The sequence below is a fragment of the Chiloscyllium plagiosum genome, unplaced genomic scaffold (assembly GCF_037043375.1).
Source record: "Chiloscyllium plagiosum isolate Xiang-an unplaced genomic scaffold, Cpla_swu_hap1 HiC_scaffold_6, whole genome shotgun sequence".
In the NCBI taxonomy this organism is placed as follows: Eukaryota; Metazoa; Chordata; class Chondrichthyes; order Orectolobiformes; family Hemiscylliidae; genus Chiloscyllium; species Chiloscyllium plagiosum.
In genome coordinates, this window is record NW_028270144.1 from 14045780 (window position 1) to 14063806 (window position 18027).

General features: G+C 41.0%; 1 protein-coding gene across 1 annotated transcript in view; it reads left to right on the forward strand.

Moving 5' to 3' along the window:
• LOC122550454 (nectin-1-like) overlaps window positions 1-18027 on the forward strand; it is a 57819-nt gene that overhangs the window by 19180 nt on the left and 20612 nt on the right. Inside the window, exon 5 of the mRNA XM_043691196.2 lies at window positions 10118-10284. Within this exon, the coding sequence (XP_043547131.2) occupies window positions 10118-10284 (167 nt within the window). The remainder of the gene's footprint in view (window positions 1-10117; window positions 10285-18027) is intronic.

Sequence of the window (18027 nt, forward strand, 5' to 3'; positions counted from 1 at the left end):
AAACCTTTGTGAATTTCTGTAGTGCATTTTCCAGATAGTACACACTGAATACTGGTAGAGTGGGGGAAGCTTTTGGACGTCATATTTTCTTCATTGTTGGGATTGGGCACCATTGTCTGGGTCAGCATTTATTGTCCATCCCTGGTTGTCCTTGAGAAGGTGGTGGTTAGCTGCCTTCTTGAATCATAGTAGTCTATTTCCATTGTCACAACAATGCTATTGAGAAGGGATTTCAAGGATTTTGATCCAGTAACATTGAAAGAATGGAGATACGTTTCCAAACCGATGCTGAGTGGCTTGGAAGGGAACTTGCAGATGGTGGTGTTCCAGCGTATCTGCTGCCTGTGTCCTTCTAAATGATAGTGGTCATGGGTATAGAAAGTGCTGCCTAAGCACCTTAGTGAATTTCTGATAGTACTGTTTGATGGAGAGGAGAGTGAATGTCAGTCAAGTGGCACCAGTCAAGTGGGTGCTTTGTCCTGGATGGTGACAAGCTTCTCAATTAGTTTTGGAGCTGCACTCACCCAGCCCAAGTGGAGAGCACATCATCACAAACTAGACCCTGTGACTTGTAAATGATAGAGAGGAGGTGAGTTAGAATTCCTAGCTTCTGATCTTTTCTTGTCGTCACAGTATTTATGACTGATCTCTTTCAGTTTCTGGTCAATGGTAACCATCAAATGTTGACAGTGGCATATTCAATGATCATAATGTCAGTAAATGCCAAGCTAGTTATTGGAGATGTTATTGCTGGACACCTGTGTGCATGGCTTGCATAAAGATTTGTAGCTTGGATGCTGGGAAGTTGATTTGCAGACGTTTTGTCCCCTGTCTCGGTGACACCTTCAGTGCTTTGGAGCCTCCTGTGAAGTGCTGCTGCATTGTGTCTTCTGGAATTTATTTGCTTCCATTCCTGATGCTTCCAGTGACCAGTTCCGGTTGTTTGTTGTAGTGGCCGGTATATTGGGTACATGTCAATGTGTTTATTGATAGAGTCCATGGATGAGTGCCATGCTTCCAGAAATACTCTGTGGCCCTCCTCTATTTGGTTTGTTTTATGATTGTTGTGTTGTCCCGGTTGAGACAGCCCATTAACTGTCAGCCATGCTTGGACAACAACTCACCAGAACAAAACACCCTCCACCTATCATGTGCAAGACGAATGTAATTTACAAGATTCCATTCAAAGACTGCATGAAACATTATATTGGACAAACAGGCAGACAACTAACAATCTGCATTCACGAACACCAACTAACCACTAAATGCCGCAACCAGCTGTCCCTAGTAGCCACACAGATAGATAACAAGGACCACAAATTCAACTGGGACATCACAACGATCATAGGACAAGCCAAACAGAGAACAGCCAGAGACATTCTACAAATATGGCACTCATCCACAGACTCCACCAAAAAGCACATCGACCTAGACTCAATATACCGGTGACTACAATGAACAACTGGAATTGGCTACTGGAAGCAGCAGGAACGGAGTCAAATAAATTCCAGGAGACACAGTACAGCAGCACTTCACAGGAGGCTCCAAACCACTGAAGATGTCACCGAGACAGGGGGGGGCGAAACGTCTACAAAGCAACTTCCCAGCTCGGCGAACATACCCACACTACGATTTGTGTGCATGCACATCATTTGCCATTTAGTGTTATCTTCAAAACACTCAGTGTTATCTTTAGAATTAGTTTTCAGTAATGAGAAACATTATTCAGCACAAACTCAAATCCTGCACCCATCTCCTCTTGATATACAGGGGTCTAAACCAACTGTTATTATTCTCCATTTGAGAGGGAGAATAAGCGAGAAACTCAGCTTATTCCCAGGGCTTTGTTGATTTCATTGGGGATTGTTGCAATGTAGGGCTGATTTTCAGGCTTTGTGGAGAGGCAGTAACAGTCATTTTCTGTTGATGCACTTGATTCTTGATAACTTGATTGATATCAGTGAGTTGCTGTTTGACAAATCCACAACATTGACCCACATCCTGCTGACATGAAACACAAGGGGTTCAATTTCAATGTGCTGACTATCTACTGCATGCATGACAGGAGAATCAGGAAGCCTGGTTTGCTACTTGTTTTTAACTTGCCTCCTGTCTACACTTCGTCCCATCATGTCTCTTCGTGGAAATGGGTAGCAGCATCCATACTCATGGACGAGTGAAAATTACAGAACTTTTAAAATTTAGCTCCTTTGTGGCATCACTTGCTGGGCCAGTATTTATTGCCTGTCCCCAGTTTCCCTTTAGAAGGTGGCAGTGAGCTGCCTTCTTGAAGCACTGCAGTCCACCTGTTCTGGGTCAACCCACAATGCCAGCATGGAAGGAATTCCAGGATTTTGGTCCAGCAACAGTGACAGAACAGCAATACATTTCCAAGCCAGGATGATGAGTGGTTTGGAGGGAAACTTGCAATTGGTGACGTTCCCATGTATCTGCTGCCCTTATCCATCTAAATGGAAGTGGTTGTGGGTTTGGAAGGTGCTGTCTAAGGATCATTGGTGAATTTCTACAATGCGTCTTGTTGATGGTGTACTTCTGCTACTGAGCGTCGATGGTGGAAGGAGTGGATGCTTGTGGATGTGGTGCTAATCAAGTTGGCTGCTTTGTCCTGGATGGTGTTAAGCTTCTTGAGTTTAATTTGAGCTGTATCAATTCTGGCAAGTGTGGAGTACTCTATCATACCCCTGATTTGAGCCTTGTAGATAGTGGACAAGTTTTAGGGAGTCAAGAGGTGAGTGACTTGCTGCAGGATTCCTAGTCTCTGATCGGCTCTTGTAGCCATTGCATTTATGTGGTAGGTCCAGTGAGTTTCTGGTCAATGGTAACCTCGAGGATGTTAATATTAGGGATACAGTAATGGTAACTCCATTAGTTCATCTCTTATTGGAAATGGTCATTGCCTGGCCATTGTGTGGTGCGAATGCTACTTACCACGAGTCAGCCGGAGCCTGGATATCGTTCAGACCTTGTGGCATTTGAACATGAACTGCTTCAGCATCTGAGGAGTTGCAAATGATGCTGCACATTGTGCAATCATTGGTGAAAATCCCCACTTCTGATCTGAAGATGAGAAGGATAGTCAACGTGGCTTTATGCATGGGAAATCATGTCTCACAAACTTGATTGAATCTTTTGAAGAAGTAACAAATAGGATCGATAAGGGCAGAGCCGTACTTGAGATCTATGTGGACTTCAGTAAGGCTTTCGACAAGGTTCCCCATGGGGGACTCGTGAGCAAGGTTAGATCTCATGGAATACAGAGAGAACTCTCCATTTGGATACAGAACTGGCTCAAAGGTAGAAGACAGAGGATGGTGGAGTCTTGTTTTTCAGACCGGAGGCCTGTGACTAGTGGAGTGCCACAAGGATCGGTGCTGGGTCTGCTACTTTTCATCATTTATATAAATGATTTGGATGTGAGCATAAGATGTATAGTTAGTAAGTTTGCTGATGACACCAAAATTGGAGGTGTAGTGGACAGTGAAGAAGGTTACCTCAAATTACAACGGGATCTTGATCAGATGGACCAATGGGCTGAGAAGTGGCAGATAGAGTTTAATTCAGATAAATGTGAGGTGCTGCATTTTGGGAAAGTAAATCTTAGCAGGACTTATACACTTAATGGTAAGATCCGAGGGAGTGTTGCTGAACAAAGAGACCTTGGACTGCAGGTTCATAGCTCCTTGAAAGTGGAGTCGCAGGTAGATAGGATAGTGAAGAAGGCATTTGGTATGCTTTCCTTTATTAGTCAGAGTTTTGAGTACAGGAGTTGGGAGGTTATATTGCGGCTGTACAGGACATTAGTTAGACCACTGTTAGAATATTGCAATTCTAGTCTCCTTCCTATCTGAAAGATTTTGTGAAACTTGAAAGAGTTCAGAAAAGATTTACAAGGATGTTGCCAGGGTTGGAGGATTTGAGCTACAGGGAGAGGCTTAACAGGCTGGGGTTGTTTTCCCTGGAGCGTCGGAGGCTGAGGGGTGACCTTATAGAGGTTTACAAAATTATGAGGGGCATGGATAGGATAAATAGGCAAAGTATTTTCCCTGGGTTGGGGGAGTCCAGAACTAGAGGGCATAGGTTTAGGGTGAGAGGGGAAAGACATAAAAGAGACCTAAGGAGCAACTTTTCATGCAGAGGGTGATATGTGTTTGGAATGAGCTGCCAGAGGAAGTGATGGAAGCTAGTACAATTGCATCATTTAAGAGGCATCTGGATAAGTATATGAATAGGAAGAGTTTGGAGGGATATGGGCCGGGTGTCGGCAGGTGGGACTAGATTGGTTGGGATATGTGGAAACACATAGGCTTTAATTTAACATCACATTCAAAAAGTGGTACATCCATTACTGCAGCACTCCCAAAGTAATGCACTGAATTAGCAGCCCCATAAACTCAAACTTCTGGGTGTGATTTGAACCCACGATCTTTGTGCCCAACTCTAGCCAATTGAGCCCCTAAAGTGGGCAGTTAGTGCCCCAGCTCAGGCCCTCATTCCACCACTGCATCAATTTGACATATTGTCGGGGTCTCTTCTAGTGCAGTGATAGTGTCCCTATCTCTGATCCAGAAAGACTAGGTTCAGTCCAACCTGCTCCAGAGCTGTATTATAGCATTTCTGAACAAGTTCATTAGAAAATATCTCTAGCGCTTGGCAGGAGAGCTCTGTAGCCTGGGAGGTTTCAGTCTTCAGGCTGTTGGCCAGTGAAAGGAGGCTATATCTTTCCAGAGTCACGTTAACCAGAGGACCCACACAATAATTCTACCTCACACCATCACCCTATTCTCCCTGCTCACTCCATCACTCATTGTGACCCTCCTTGCTGTACCTCAATATTCTGATCTTATCTCCAAACATTGTTCTTGCCTCACCGGCTATGTCCATCACTCTGTAAGATAGCTGAGTGCAGAGTGTTGGCTTTTGATTCATCAGCAGCTCTGAGAAATTAACTTATTCCTGGAGGCAGAGGGAGGACTTGACATAGACTAATTAAAGAGGCACTAGCTGAAAACATTGAAGAGAGCCAAGTCAAATAAGCAGAGGTGGGCTTTCCCCTGAAAGTTTGGCAGTACAAGTATAAATACCAATCCCTAGATTTAAAGGATGTGATTAAGGTAATAGAACCGTCCAACTTGGATTACTATTTCAAATTAAGTTGTGAGTAAAGCACAAGAACAAGCAGATAGAAGCTATTAAAAGCTGCATTTCGGTCTGTTATCTGCAAGTTATTTTCCACATAAAGAGTGAGTAACATTTGAAATAAACTCTTAGAAAGAATTGAGAGGTGGAATTATGTACAAATGTGGACATATAGAACTTAGGAGTAGGACATTTGCCCATCAAGCCTGCTTCACGTTTCAATATAATCACTCTTTCTCAACACAATACTCAGACTGTCCCCCAATATGCCTTGATGCCTTTAATGTTGAGAAATCTTTGGAACTGAGTAAAAATTACGTGGACACTATATTTGAGAATTATAGTGCCTCCATGGATAGAGGAGCTATAATGGGTTGAATTTTTTAAAAAACTTCATTATCTTAGAATCATGGAGTCATACTGCACAGAAACAGACTCTTCAGTCCAATTCGTCAATGCCGACCAAGTGTCCCAAATTAATTTAGTCCCACTTGCCTGTATTTGGTCCATATTCCTCTAAACCTTTCCTATTCATGTACGTGTCCAAATGTCTTTTAAATGTTCTATCTGTACCTGCATCTATCACTTCCTCTGGTGGCTTATCTCATATACGAACCATCCTCTGTGTGAAAACGTTACCCCAGGTCTCTTTCAAATCTTTCTCATCTCACCTTAAAAATATGTCCCCTAGTTTTGATTTTCCCCCACCCCCCCACTTCCCACCTCCAGAGGAAAGATCTTTGCTATTCGTCCTATCAATGTCTCTCATGATTTTATAAACCCCCTACCCTCCAATGAAAAACATCCCAGCCTCTCCAGCCTCTCTTTATAACTCAAACCCTCCAATCCTGGCAACATCCTGTTAAATTATTCCTGAACCCTCTCCAATTTAATAATATCCTTCATATAGCAGGGCAACCAGAATATCTCCTTAACACAGGACACTTAATTTAATGGACTTTTGCAATGACAGTGAGTCTCTATTATTGTGAAAATGACAGATGAGCTTAAAAGTTAGAAATCCTGGCCTGAACATAGCAGCTATGATTTTTTATTTAATTTTTGGGCGATATGGTATGTGAACAGGTGAGGGTCAGGAGTGTTACTTGTGGGCCTAGTTGAGGCTGCTGTAAATCAGCTGCTGGTTGCACTTCTGCATGAATTTGGTCACCTGGGTATCTGAAAAACAAATTCTCAGATCTTAGAGGAGAAGGTCTGAACGTTGTGGATTCATCTGTATAGCCAGAGTATCCTTTCAGAGAGGCAAGGTATCCTTTGACTATAATTCAGGAACATCATTTGTTGAAGCTTTTCTGCCACTACGGGAGGTCAGCTTGCATCTGGGAGAGGTAAAGTATCTTTGGGATTGCTAAAAGAAGGCAAAAATGTGGAAAAAAGATGCATAAATTACCTGGAACTATGAATTGTCAAGAAGAACTGTCAAAAGCACCATTCAAATGTCAAGTGGAACAGGGGAGCTGTCAAGCTGCCAAGCTTTGTAAAGATATGTTGTTATGGTTCTGTTCGCCGAGCTGGAAGTTTTTGTTGCAAACGTTTCGTCCCCTGGCTAGGCGACATCATCAGTACTTGGGAGCCTCCTGCGAAGCGCTTCTTCAATGTTTCCTCCGGTGTTTATAGTGGTCTGTCCCTGCCGCTTCCGGTTGTCAGTTTCAGCTGTCCGCTGTAGTGGTTGGTATATTGGGTCCAGGTCGATGTGTTTGTTGATGGAGTTTGTGGATGAATGCCATGCCTCTAGGAATTCCCTGGCTGTTCTCTGTCTGGCTTGCCCTATGATAGTAGTGTTGTCCCAGTCGAATTCATGTTGCTTGTTGTCTGCGTGTGTGGCTACTAAGGATAGCTGGTCGAGTCGTTTCGTGGCTAGTTGATGTTCATGTATGCGGATTGTTAGCTGTCTTCCTGTTTGTCCTATATAGTGTTTTGTGCAGTCCTTGCATGGTATTTTGTACACTACATTAGTTTTGCTCATGTTGGGTATCGGGTCCTTCGTTCTGGTGAGTTGTTGTCAACTCACCAGAACACACTGGATCATCAATGCCACACTCACAGGAATCCGATTCATGAGAGAAGAAGAAAAGGATAGCCAACTCCCATTGCTAGACGTGATGGTACAGGGAACACCGAATGGAGAATTCACTACAAGGGTATACAGGAAAGCCACACACACTGACCCCAAGTCCTAAACTATGAAAGTAACCACCCCAACCCACACAAATGAAGCTGCATCTGGACACTATTCAAAAGGGCCACAACACACTGCAGTACACCAGAACTGCAAAAAGAAGAAGAGGAACACCTATACAAGGTATTCGCCAAAAACGGATACCCGCGCAACTTCATCTACAGATGCCTAAGAGAAAGACCACGGAATGAGGACATACCACAACCAAAAGGACTAGCTACACTACCATACATCAGGAGCATCTCAGAACTGACAGCCAGACTACTGCAAACCCTAGGACTCATAACGGCACACAAACGAATAGCCACACTCAGACAACAACTCACCAGAACGAAGGACCCGATACCCAACATGAGCAAAACTAATGTAGTGTACAAAATACCATGCAAGGACTGCACAAAACACTATATAGGACAAACAGGAAGACAGCTAACAATCCGCATACATGAACATCAACTAGCCACGAAACGACACGACCAGCTATCCTTAGTAGCCACACACGCAGACAACAAGCAACATGAATTCGACTGGGATAACACTACTATCATAGGGCAAGCCAGACAGAGAACAGCCAGGGAATTCCTAGAGGCATGGCATTCATCCACAAACTCCATCAACAAACACATCAACCTGGACCCAATATACCAACCACTACAGCGGACAGTTGAAACTGACAACCGGAAGCGGCAGGGACAGACCACTATAAACACCGGAGGAAACATCAAAGAAGCGCTTCGCAGGAGGCTCCCAAGTACTGATGATGTCGCCTAGCCAGGGGACGAAACGTTTGCAACAAAAACTTCCAGCTCGGCGAACAGAACCACAACAACGAGCACCCGAGCTACAAATCTTCGCACAAACTTTGTAAAGATATGGAGGTGCCGGTGTTGGACTGGGGTGTACAAAATTCAAAATCACACAACACCAGGTTGTAGTCGAACAGGTTTATTTGGAAGCACTAGCTTTTGGAGCGCTGCTCCTTTATCAGGTGGTCTGGATGAAGGAGCAGCACTCCGAAAGCTAATATTGTGTGATTTTAAGCTTTGTAATATTCTTGTTGTTTAAATCTTTGGTAAGAAAGTCTGGAATGGTAAACTAAAGTGCTTCATATTTTAATCAGTCTGTTGATGTAAGCCTGATGGCTATTGTTACTGGACGCCTGGCATGAAAAAAATATCCATTATCAGTAGCATGCCTGCAATTTCACAACCTGATCAGCAACTACAAGTTGTTATAGAGTTTTTGAAGTGGGACTATGAATTCTAATGGATGTTATGAAAAGTGATATACATTCAAATGATGTTTATGTTGTTATAAGGTGTAATGTAGACAAAGAAATGTAAATGTAATACATTTTTGTTTCAAGAATGAATATTTTCTTTAAATGTTAAAGCCATTTAGAACTTTATTATAATTCATCCCTACATGCAAGCTGGAACCTGCCTATAGTGGATATTGAGTGAGCTGGCATGGTAGGTGGTGGGAAAGACTGGTGGTTGAGGTGACAAGGCTGGGCATCACTTGGCACTAAAAGGGTAATAGAGGGTAATCAAAAGGGTAATAGAGGTTTGGCAGAGAGGAATAGGCTAGTATAGGCACCATATAGGGTCATGGGGATGACCAACCCAGTATTAGTTGGCATAGTTCTATAAAAGACCTTTGGGTGATAACAAGACATGAGGTAGCATGTGTCATAGCATGGGGTAAACTCTCCTGCTTAATTTAAACCAGCAACACAGAAAAGAAATATTCTGTACAATAATCTGTGAAACTTTGAGAGGCCAAGTACTATTTAAAGTAAAAATTAACAACTCTACTTCTTAAAGTATGACAGAGAATGATTAACTAACAATTATTTACAACTCCTTCCTCTAACCTATCTTTTACCTTCCCTTTTATAATACTGGTCTGATGAAACCCCTGATTAAGATTTACAAAACAAAACTTCTTATCGCAAAACCAGGCAGCTTTCCGTTCTTCTCTGCATTCTTGTCTTCTTTTTTACTTCTTGGGGATTTTGCTTCACGTGTTACTGATCGATATAGGTACCTTTAAGAGAGCAATTCTCTGGGCAGTTTGCAGATGGTGTTGGTTTGGTAGTTCTCCTCCCAACTGTTCAATTTTCGTCAGTCTTATACCCCCAAAGCATCGGATTGTGTCATTGGCTTTTAAGATTGTCAATATACAAAATTCAATCTTGATTGCAGTTTGGTATTTTTTGGGTTATAATTTAAACTGATTGGCCTATTTCAAATCTGTTTTTTGTCTCCAGGTAATCAACTACACTAGCTACCCCAGTAGCTGGACCACATGTTACATTGTGTTTTATTGAGAACACTTGGTGGTGTCACTGCTAGCTTTTAATGCTCTTAAAGGAACAGTACACCCAGATCTTCATAACATATGTGTTGGTATGGAAAGGAAATGGGGAGTATGTGGAGGTGGTGAAGGGGTATGATAGGTGAGGGCTGGAGGAATGTTTTCTGGCTTTTTTTTCAGATCTGAAACAGAGTGCTGAGGAAAGCTATCCACCAGTTCATCTTAGTCCCTGGCAGACTCCCCACTTGCTCCACACTCACCTGCTTCCCTATACTCAAAGACTGAAAGCAAATCAGTTTCTCAGCAGCAGCAGCAGCAATCAAAATATATACATCAAAGCTAATGTCAAATATTTTGCAACAGAATGTACATGCAACAAAATGTATTTGCCAAGTACTTTTCTTTTAACATTTTTTGAATAACTATCTGTTCTTTTCTAAGACAAAACGATTCACTTCCTGAAGGCATTGAACTGATCGAAAATAAGCTCAAATTTAAAGCACCTCTGAAAGAATATTATGCTGGCATGTATATGTGTGAAGCATCTTATCAACACTGGACAAAGAAAACATATTGGGAAATTGAGATCACTCCAGCTGAAAACCAATGTATGTATTTATATTTTACTAAGAACAATTTTGTTTGATCCAAGATGGCTTGGGTAGAAATCACAGGGCTTCAGGACCCTAACATAAATTGATTCTTTCTATGAACCAAGTAAACATTGTATTTGTAACATTATCATATAAACAAAAACCTACATTGAGCATCCACTTGAAAACAGGTCAAGGCACCACATGTAAAATTCAGTCTTTAAGGGTTTTCCATGAAGGTTTCACCATTGACAGGTTTGGTTCCCTTGTAAATGCATCATTCTGTCCAGCAATGTTTTTACAGCTATGATATGGGATAACCCTGTTAAAAGCAACAGACCGTTGTGTCACTAACCTAATTGCAGTATGGATTACTCTTGACAGTAACAGGCTGGATTTTTTTTGCAAAGTTGGAGAAATTGTGTGGGCCTTTAAAAGTAGTGCATGGTACACAATTTTGAGACTCCTTGTACCCCAAGTTTTGCTAGTGTATGAGAAGAGTGTGGGAAATGTAACAGCACATGCATTCCAATCTTAGCAGTTCCTCTACTGTGGTAAAATCACCTCATCCCAATAATTTCAATGAAGTTGAAGCAGCTTCCCCTGGATTTGTGATTGACAGTCTCTCAGAGGAGTCATGAATGATAGACTAGATGCTGGAAGCTTCTGACAGGTAGTTTAAAAAGCTTTTATCCATGTGCACAACCCCCACCCTCCAACACTCCTTTTACTCTCCACGCCACCACCCGCCCTACACCCATCCTGATGACCACTCATACACCCCATGCCAACGTATGAACTTTGCCCATTCCCAAAATTTCTATGCAAACTCAATCCCTTGTCAGACCCTGTATGCTGTGTAGAGAACCATTAAATCCTTCAGTAATAATGACAAGTGCAGAAAAGCTGACAAAAACAATTATTCATCACTTTCTTTTGAAAAGCTGTCGCTACCTGAACCCTATTGAAAGTGTGAATCAGCTAAACTCTTAAAATATCATCTGTATAGAAACGATAAAGTTGACAGTCCTTGCCTTGTGCAAATAAGCATCAAGCTATTGACAAAATAGATGCAAGAATGAAAACCTGTTAATTAAGCAATGTTTTCCTTTACATGCATCCCTTTCAACAAAGTGTGGATACCTGGGCTGCCGACTAAACATGCACCTTCACCAGCAACGCCCCCACCCCCACTCCCCGTCCCCTCTGGAGTGAAAATCCCACCAATCAATATCGTTTTTCTTAAGGCCAACTCAATATGCTAGGATTTTTCCCAACTTCTGCTAAAAAGATCAAAATCCAACCAAAAGCATGACCAAAATAGCACTGCTATAAAAGTTGCTCCAAAATGTCTCGGATCGGGTTGTGATGCCTGTTTGCAAGCATTATATTTTTGAGGCACCCTTCAACAAGAAATTCAAGCAGGCTGAAAAGCAGAAATTGTTGGAAAAGTTCAGCAGATTCTGTTTTTGTTCCTGATTCACAGCATCCACAATTCTCTCAGTTTTTATCCAAGCAGGTTGTTGGATAATATTTAGTTAATTGATGTTGAGAATGCTAAATCAAAGAATGATTGGGTTAAAGTTGCATTCCAATTTTTGAAGTGTCTTTTCAATAAGCCTTTGAGAGTTGTTTAGTGACTCCATAGAGAAGCTGCATTTTTGTGGACTTGGTATCGGAGACATCATTACAAATAAAAACAGAAACCCAGTGACAGTCTTAAGGAATCTAATACATTTACACGAGAGTTACCATAAGGCTCAAAAGCAATATACAATAAGATGCACCAGCGTGTACAATCCTTCCATCACAAAAACACTTTATAGATATGAGTGTAAAAGTAAATCATAAAGATTTTAGGTGCTGACTTTGATGAATCAGGACATAAGAACTGAGATAAATTGCATTCATCTTTTTTTGGCCCACTGTCTACCCCAGTGAGATGCCCTGCCTACACTCCCAAACTATTTATCTACCTTATTGTTGATGATTGATAACGTTAGAACATAAAACATTACAGAGCAGTACAGACCCTTTGGCCCTCGATGTTGTGCCGACCTGTGAAACCAATCTGAAGCCCATTTAAGCCCATTAGCATCCATATCTTTATCCAATGACCATTTAAAAGCCCCTAAAGTTGGGAAGTCTATTACTGATGCAGGCAGGGCATTCCATGCCCTTACTACTCTCTGAGTAAAGAATCCACCTCTGACATCTGTCCTCTATCTATCAGCCCTCAATTTAAAGCTATGTCCCTTCGTGCTCACCATCACCATCCGAGGTGATGGTGACATTTTCCCTGATTGCCTGCCTGACTCATTACGAGTCTTACCACCTTAATTTGCAATGCCAATTCCATTGTCAAACTATAATTTTCAAACATTCAAATGGAAATTGCCCTCTAAACCACTCAATGAATCAAATTTTGTATAGTTCAGAAGTGGTCCCATTGACTGCTTTGATTCCTGTGGCTATAAGCATGGCCAATTCATGGGCAGTCCAAATCATGTTTTATTTTTGCAGCTTATCCAATGAATTTTGTCAAGTATATAACAATTTTACTCCATCCTTGAGATGAATCAATTTCTCTTGCATCGCATACTCCGTTAGTCTAACATTGATGCTTTTGAAAAGGATGGAAGCTGCTGTTAAATCTTGGGTGATTAAATTAATCGCCATCTGGCAAGGATTGGCAGCTTGGATAATCTGATCTGTTTCCCAAGGAAATATTTGCTCTCTTCAACACACTCTTTGTCTGGTTCTAAGTTGTGGAGATTTTGCGTTGGACCAATACTTTGTCCACCTTAAATCAGAATAAGAAAAGGAGGCTATTAGGGCCATTGTGCCTGTGCTGGCTCTTTTCCTGAATTTCAGAATAGGATATGGGGTCATGGACAACATTTTAATGGTAATGCTGACTGAGGTTGACTTTGAAGTGCTCTTTTAAAGTAACCTAACAAAGCATTCATAAAGGATGAGACTGCTACATGGTAGTCGTAACTTACCTTATAATTTTCTCCCATTCAAGGACATACCAATTTCCTTTTACTTATAAATCTCCCGACACCCTTTCAGGCAATGGTTTTGAGTTCACATTAGTGTACTGTGCAAATTGACTCTTCACATCTTACCATTTTTTACCTATTATCTTAAATTATGTTCTCTAGTTACGAGCCCCTCAGTCAGTATGAACAGCTTCTGCTGATTTATGCCATTATAATTCTTTTTTTTTGTTCCTTCAATGACATTCACCTTCATCTCTTTGCTTTAAAAAGAACAAGCTCGTTATTTCTAGACTTTCTGCCCACCTGTAGTCCCTTATATTTCATAAAGGATGAATAATAAACCATGTAACTGACTTTATTCTGTATGAAAACTTTACTCTCTCATTGGCAGTCTTATCTTATTTCTTTGAACTTTTAATTAAGGTGGCCACCAAAATGTGTAGGTTGAATTTTATTAAATTCTGGCTCCCTGTTCCTTTGCCATTGAAAATGTTCTGCTCTTCCTTTTTATTGGAACTGTTTATTTGAAGAATTCTCCTCTATATTGCAAGCAGTTTTTTCTTTGTCCAGCTCTATTGCTCTCAGAAGATGATTGAGTATTATTACCCCAGTAATCTTAACATAGATCGAAAATCTTTGTTCTGAGGAATGGACTTTTTTTTTAAAAAAGTAATTCCCAGGATGTGAGCATTTCGGGCACTTATTGCACGTTGCTTTGTATCCTGGGAAAATTTCCACACATTTTCTTCTTGCAACACTACCGTGTAGCAGTTTCATACTTTATGAATGCTTTGTTAGGTCACTTTAAAAGAGCACTTCAAAGTCAACCTCAGTTAGCATTACCATTAAGATATTGTCCATGGCCTCACGTCCCATTCTGAAATTTGCAAAATCAGATAACCCTAGACTATTGAAACATGACTTCCATGAGCGAAATTGCTGGTTGAGATCGAGGTGGAGGGACATCTGCTGTACTGAGTCAATATTTGCATCAAGACAAGCTCTATAATTCAACGCTCAAAAACTGCAACAAACACTACATTGGACAAACAGGCAGAAAACTAGCCACCAGAATGCACGAATATCAACTAGCCACAAAAAAAGATGACCCACTCTCACTAGTATCCTTACATACAGACGAGAAGGACACCACTTTGACTGAGACAACATATCCATCCTACAACCAAACAGAGGTGTGCACGAGAATACCTAGAAGCATGGCATTCCACCCAGAACTCTATCAACAAACACATTGACCTGAATCCCATTCACCACCCCCTGAAAAAAGAACAGGAAATGACATCACCACAGGAAATGACATCACCAACCTAAGGCAACCTAAACACATAAATAGAAAGCAGGCCATACCACCAGTGCTTGATCTAGAGGCTCACTGATAATATTACTTAGTATGGTGACAAAACGTCTGAAAATGAACCTTCCAGCTCAGCAAGAAAACCTACATCCATATTGTAGCTCTGGCAGAAGGAGTGCATTGGAAATCAAATCCAGCTGTTCCAAAGGCTATACTAAAAGTGTAAAGACCTTATTCAATCACCAAAAATGGTAAATTTGTTTATTTTTATTACTGTGAGCTAGGACTAAAGAGGCTTTTCAATAAATTCAAAAATAACACATTTATTACAGGCAAATTAAATTTTTAAACAAATGGCAAACTAGTTTTTTTTAATTCATTCATGGGATGGGGGTGTCACTGGCTAGGGCATCACTTATTGCCTGTCCCTAATTGCCCACAACCACATTGCTATGGGTCTGGAGTCACATGTAGGCCAAATATTTGTTTCCTTCCCTAAATGACATTATTGAACTAGATGAATTTTTCCTAACAATTGACGATAGACTCCAGGTCATCATTGGACTTTTAACTCCAGATTTTTTTGAACTTAAATTCTACCACCTGCCGTGGTTAGATTCGAACCCAAGCTGGCAGAACATCACCCAGGTCTCTGGATTAACAATCCAGTGATAATGCCACTAGACCTTCATCTCCCCAGCTTATCAGATAAGCTACTACGTAAAATAAACAAATCTTTGTTTAATGCCAAATACACAAATATTCATATACACACTTCTGCAGAGGTCTTGAGAGAGGAAAGGAAAGGGAAAACTATGAGGAAAGAGAGTCCAAAAAATATTGGTAGAATGAGTTTGGTTCCAAGATTCTTCAGTTTCATGTAGACAATACTGGTGGTTCCAGAATGATGGGAAAAACTGGACCAGCCATATAATACTGTGGTAACTAGATGATATGAATTTTGCAGCGAAGTCATGTCCCTTTTCACTCACCAATGCTAGACCATCATCTAACAAAGCACAAGTTATGAATGTGATGGAATACCTCCATTTACTTGGATGAGTGCAGTTCCAATAAGGCTTTAAACAATCAGAAATATCTATATTAACCACTTAATTGGTGCCCCAGATACCACCTTAAATGTTCACTGTCACTCCTGTAAAGTGGCAGCAATGTGTACAATCCACAAGATGCATCACAGCAGCTCACCAAGGGTCCTTGGACAGCACCATCCAAATTTGAAGGAGAACAAGAGTAGCAGATGCATGAGAACACCCAAGTTTCCCTTCAAATCACAGACCATCCTGACTTACACATGACCAAGGAGTTCAAGTAAGCTATTCAGCCCCTCCAGCCTATTCTGCCTTTTAATAAGATCATGGTTGATCTGACTGCAAACTCAAATCCACCATTCCACCTCACTCTGATAACCTTTTACCCCTTTGTTTACCAAGAACCAATGCACCTTTATCTTAAAAATATTCAAAGATTCAATTTCCACCATCTTTTCAGGAAGAGTGTTCCAAAGATAAAATGGCCCTCTGTTTTAAAAAAAACATCTCAGCTCTGTTTTAACTGGTGGCCCTTTGTTTCAAAAAAGTGACCCCTAGTTTCTAGATTCTCACAGAAGAGGAAACATTTTGTCCACGTTCACCCTGTCAAGACCCTACAGGATCTTGTAGGTTCCAATCAAGTGATCTCCTACTCTTCTAACTTCCAGTGGATCTAAGCCTGACCTGTCCAAACTTCCCACATAAGAAAACCCTCCCTAAACTGCTCCCAACAGATTTACATCCTTCGTTAAACAGGGTGAACAATACTGTACTCTGGCTGTGGCCTTATAACTTTCTTGTATAACTGAAGCATTAACTCTGTACTTTTGTCTTCAACACCCATCATAATAAATTGTAACATACCATCAACTTTCCTAATTATTTGCAGTACATTCATATTACTCTTGATTTATGCACTCAACCATTCTGAACCCTCTGTATCTCATACTTCTGCAATTTCTTACCACTTAGACAGTATGCTTAACTTTTATCCTTCCAGTAAAATGGACAATTTTACATTTACCCACTTAACCTTCTTGACCTTTTCGCATCCTCCTCAGACCCTCTTCACAATTTGATTTCCTTACTGCCTTTTTATCGAAAGCGAATTAGACGACCGCACATTCCACCTCTTCAGATCATTTATACAATTTGCAGATATAGCATTCCCTGCCCAACAATGTACCAACCAACCTTGTGAGTATTTGGACACCTGAGGTGGGCAAATTGTACTGGGAGCCTTCCTAATACCCATCATGCTCCTTGAGGATAAACATCCAGCAGGAAAATTGAGAGTTGACAAAAGAAAGGAATAGCTGAGTTCAACTTTGGAATCATAGAATCTCCACAGATAAGACAGGGGCTATTTGGTCCATTGAATCTGCACCGACAATTTGAAGAGCATCCCATCCAGTCCCATCCTCATAACCCCATTTTTACCATGGCTAGCCCACCTAGCCTACAAACCCTGGACACTATGGGGAGGGAGGGAGGAGGGGGGGGGGGGGGGGATTTAGCACAGCCAACTCACCTAACTGCACATCAAGGAAATCACATGCTCACCTTTCAATGAGCAATGTTTAAGTCTAGTCACAATGGCAGAAGAACAAAGGCGAGGGTAAAAATGAGAATTCAAATAAACATAAAATGACTGATGTAGAAGAACAGAGTTCAATACTTCCTCCATTGTCTATTGAGTTTTTTTGACTCAAATAGGTGCCTGATTTTGAAGTGTTTAAGTTCTTAAGTTAGTCAATTCTAACAGCCAGCCTCACCAGAATGGCAAATTGTTGACTGCACTGAGAGTTCCTGGAACAGTTCGCTGAGAAGTTTTGATCCAACAGGGGGCAGATGTCAACATGTCGGAACTGTATTCATGAGTAGGAGAAAAGAATTGCACATTGGTGGAATCGAAAAGCATTATGATAATTGTATAGTTCAAGAACTGTACTGGTCTAGCAACTCAGATTTCAACTCCCATAAAGGCAAGTTGAAAAAACTGAATTCAATCTGGTCATTTGTGGGCTAGTAGTGGAAATTTGACCATGAAGTCTGTCTGATTGTTGTAAAATTCCACCTTTATTATTACTACTTCAAAGGGAAACAATCTGTGCAATAATTGTGAATGACTGAGTGGGTGAACATGCTGTAGTTTAAAGATGCAGGCTATTGATGTGGAGACATTGTACAATAGAACACTGGTGATACTGAAATACTTATGAAGTGCAGAAAAAAAATTAAACAGATGGCTACAGTATTAGTCTTGTGTATAGTAGTGATAATGCAATGGCATCTTGAGAGATGTTAAATCAATCAAGCACAAGTATACATAATTGGGTTCAAGTACTGAATTACTACAATCCAGTACCAGTAATAGGGAAATGGT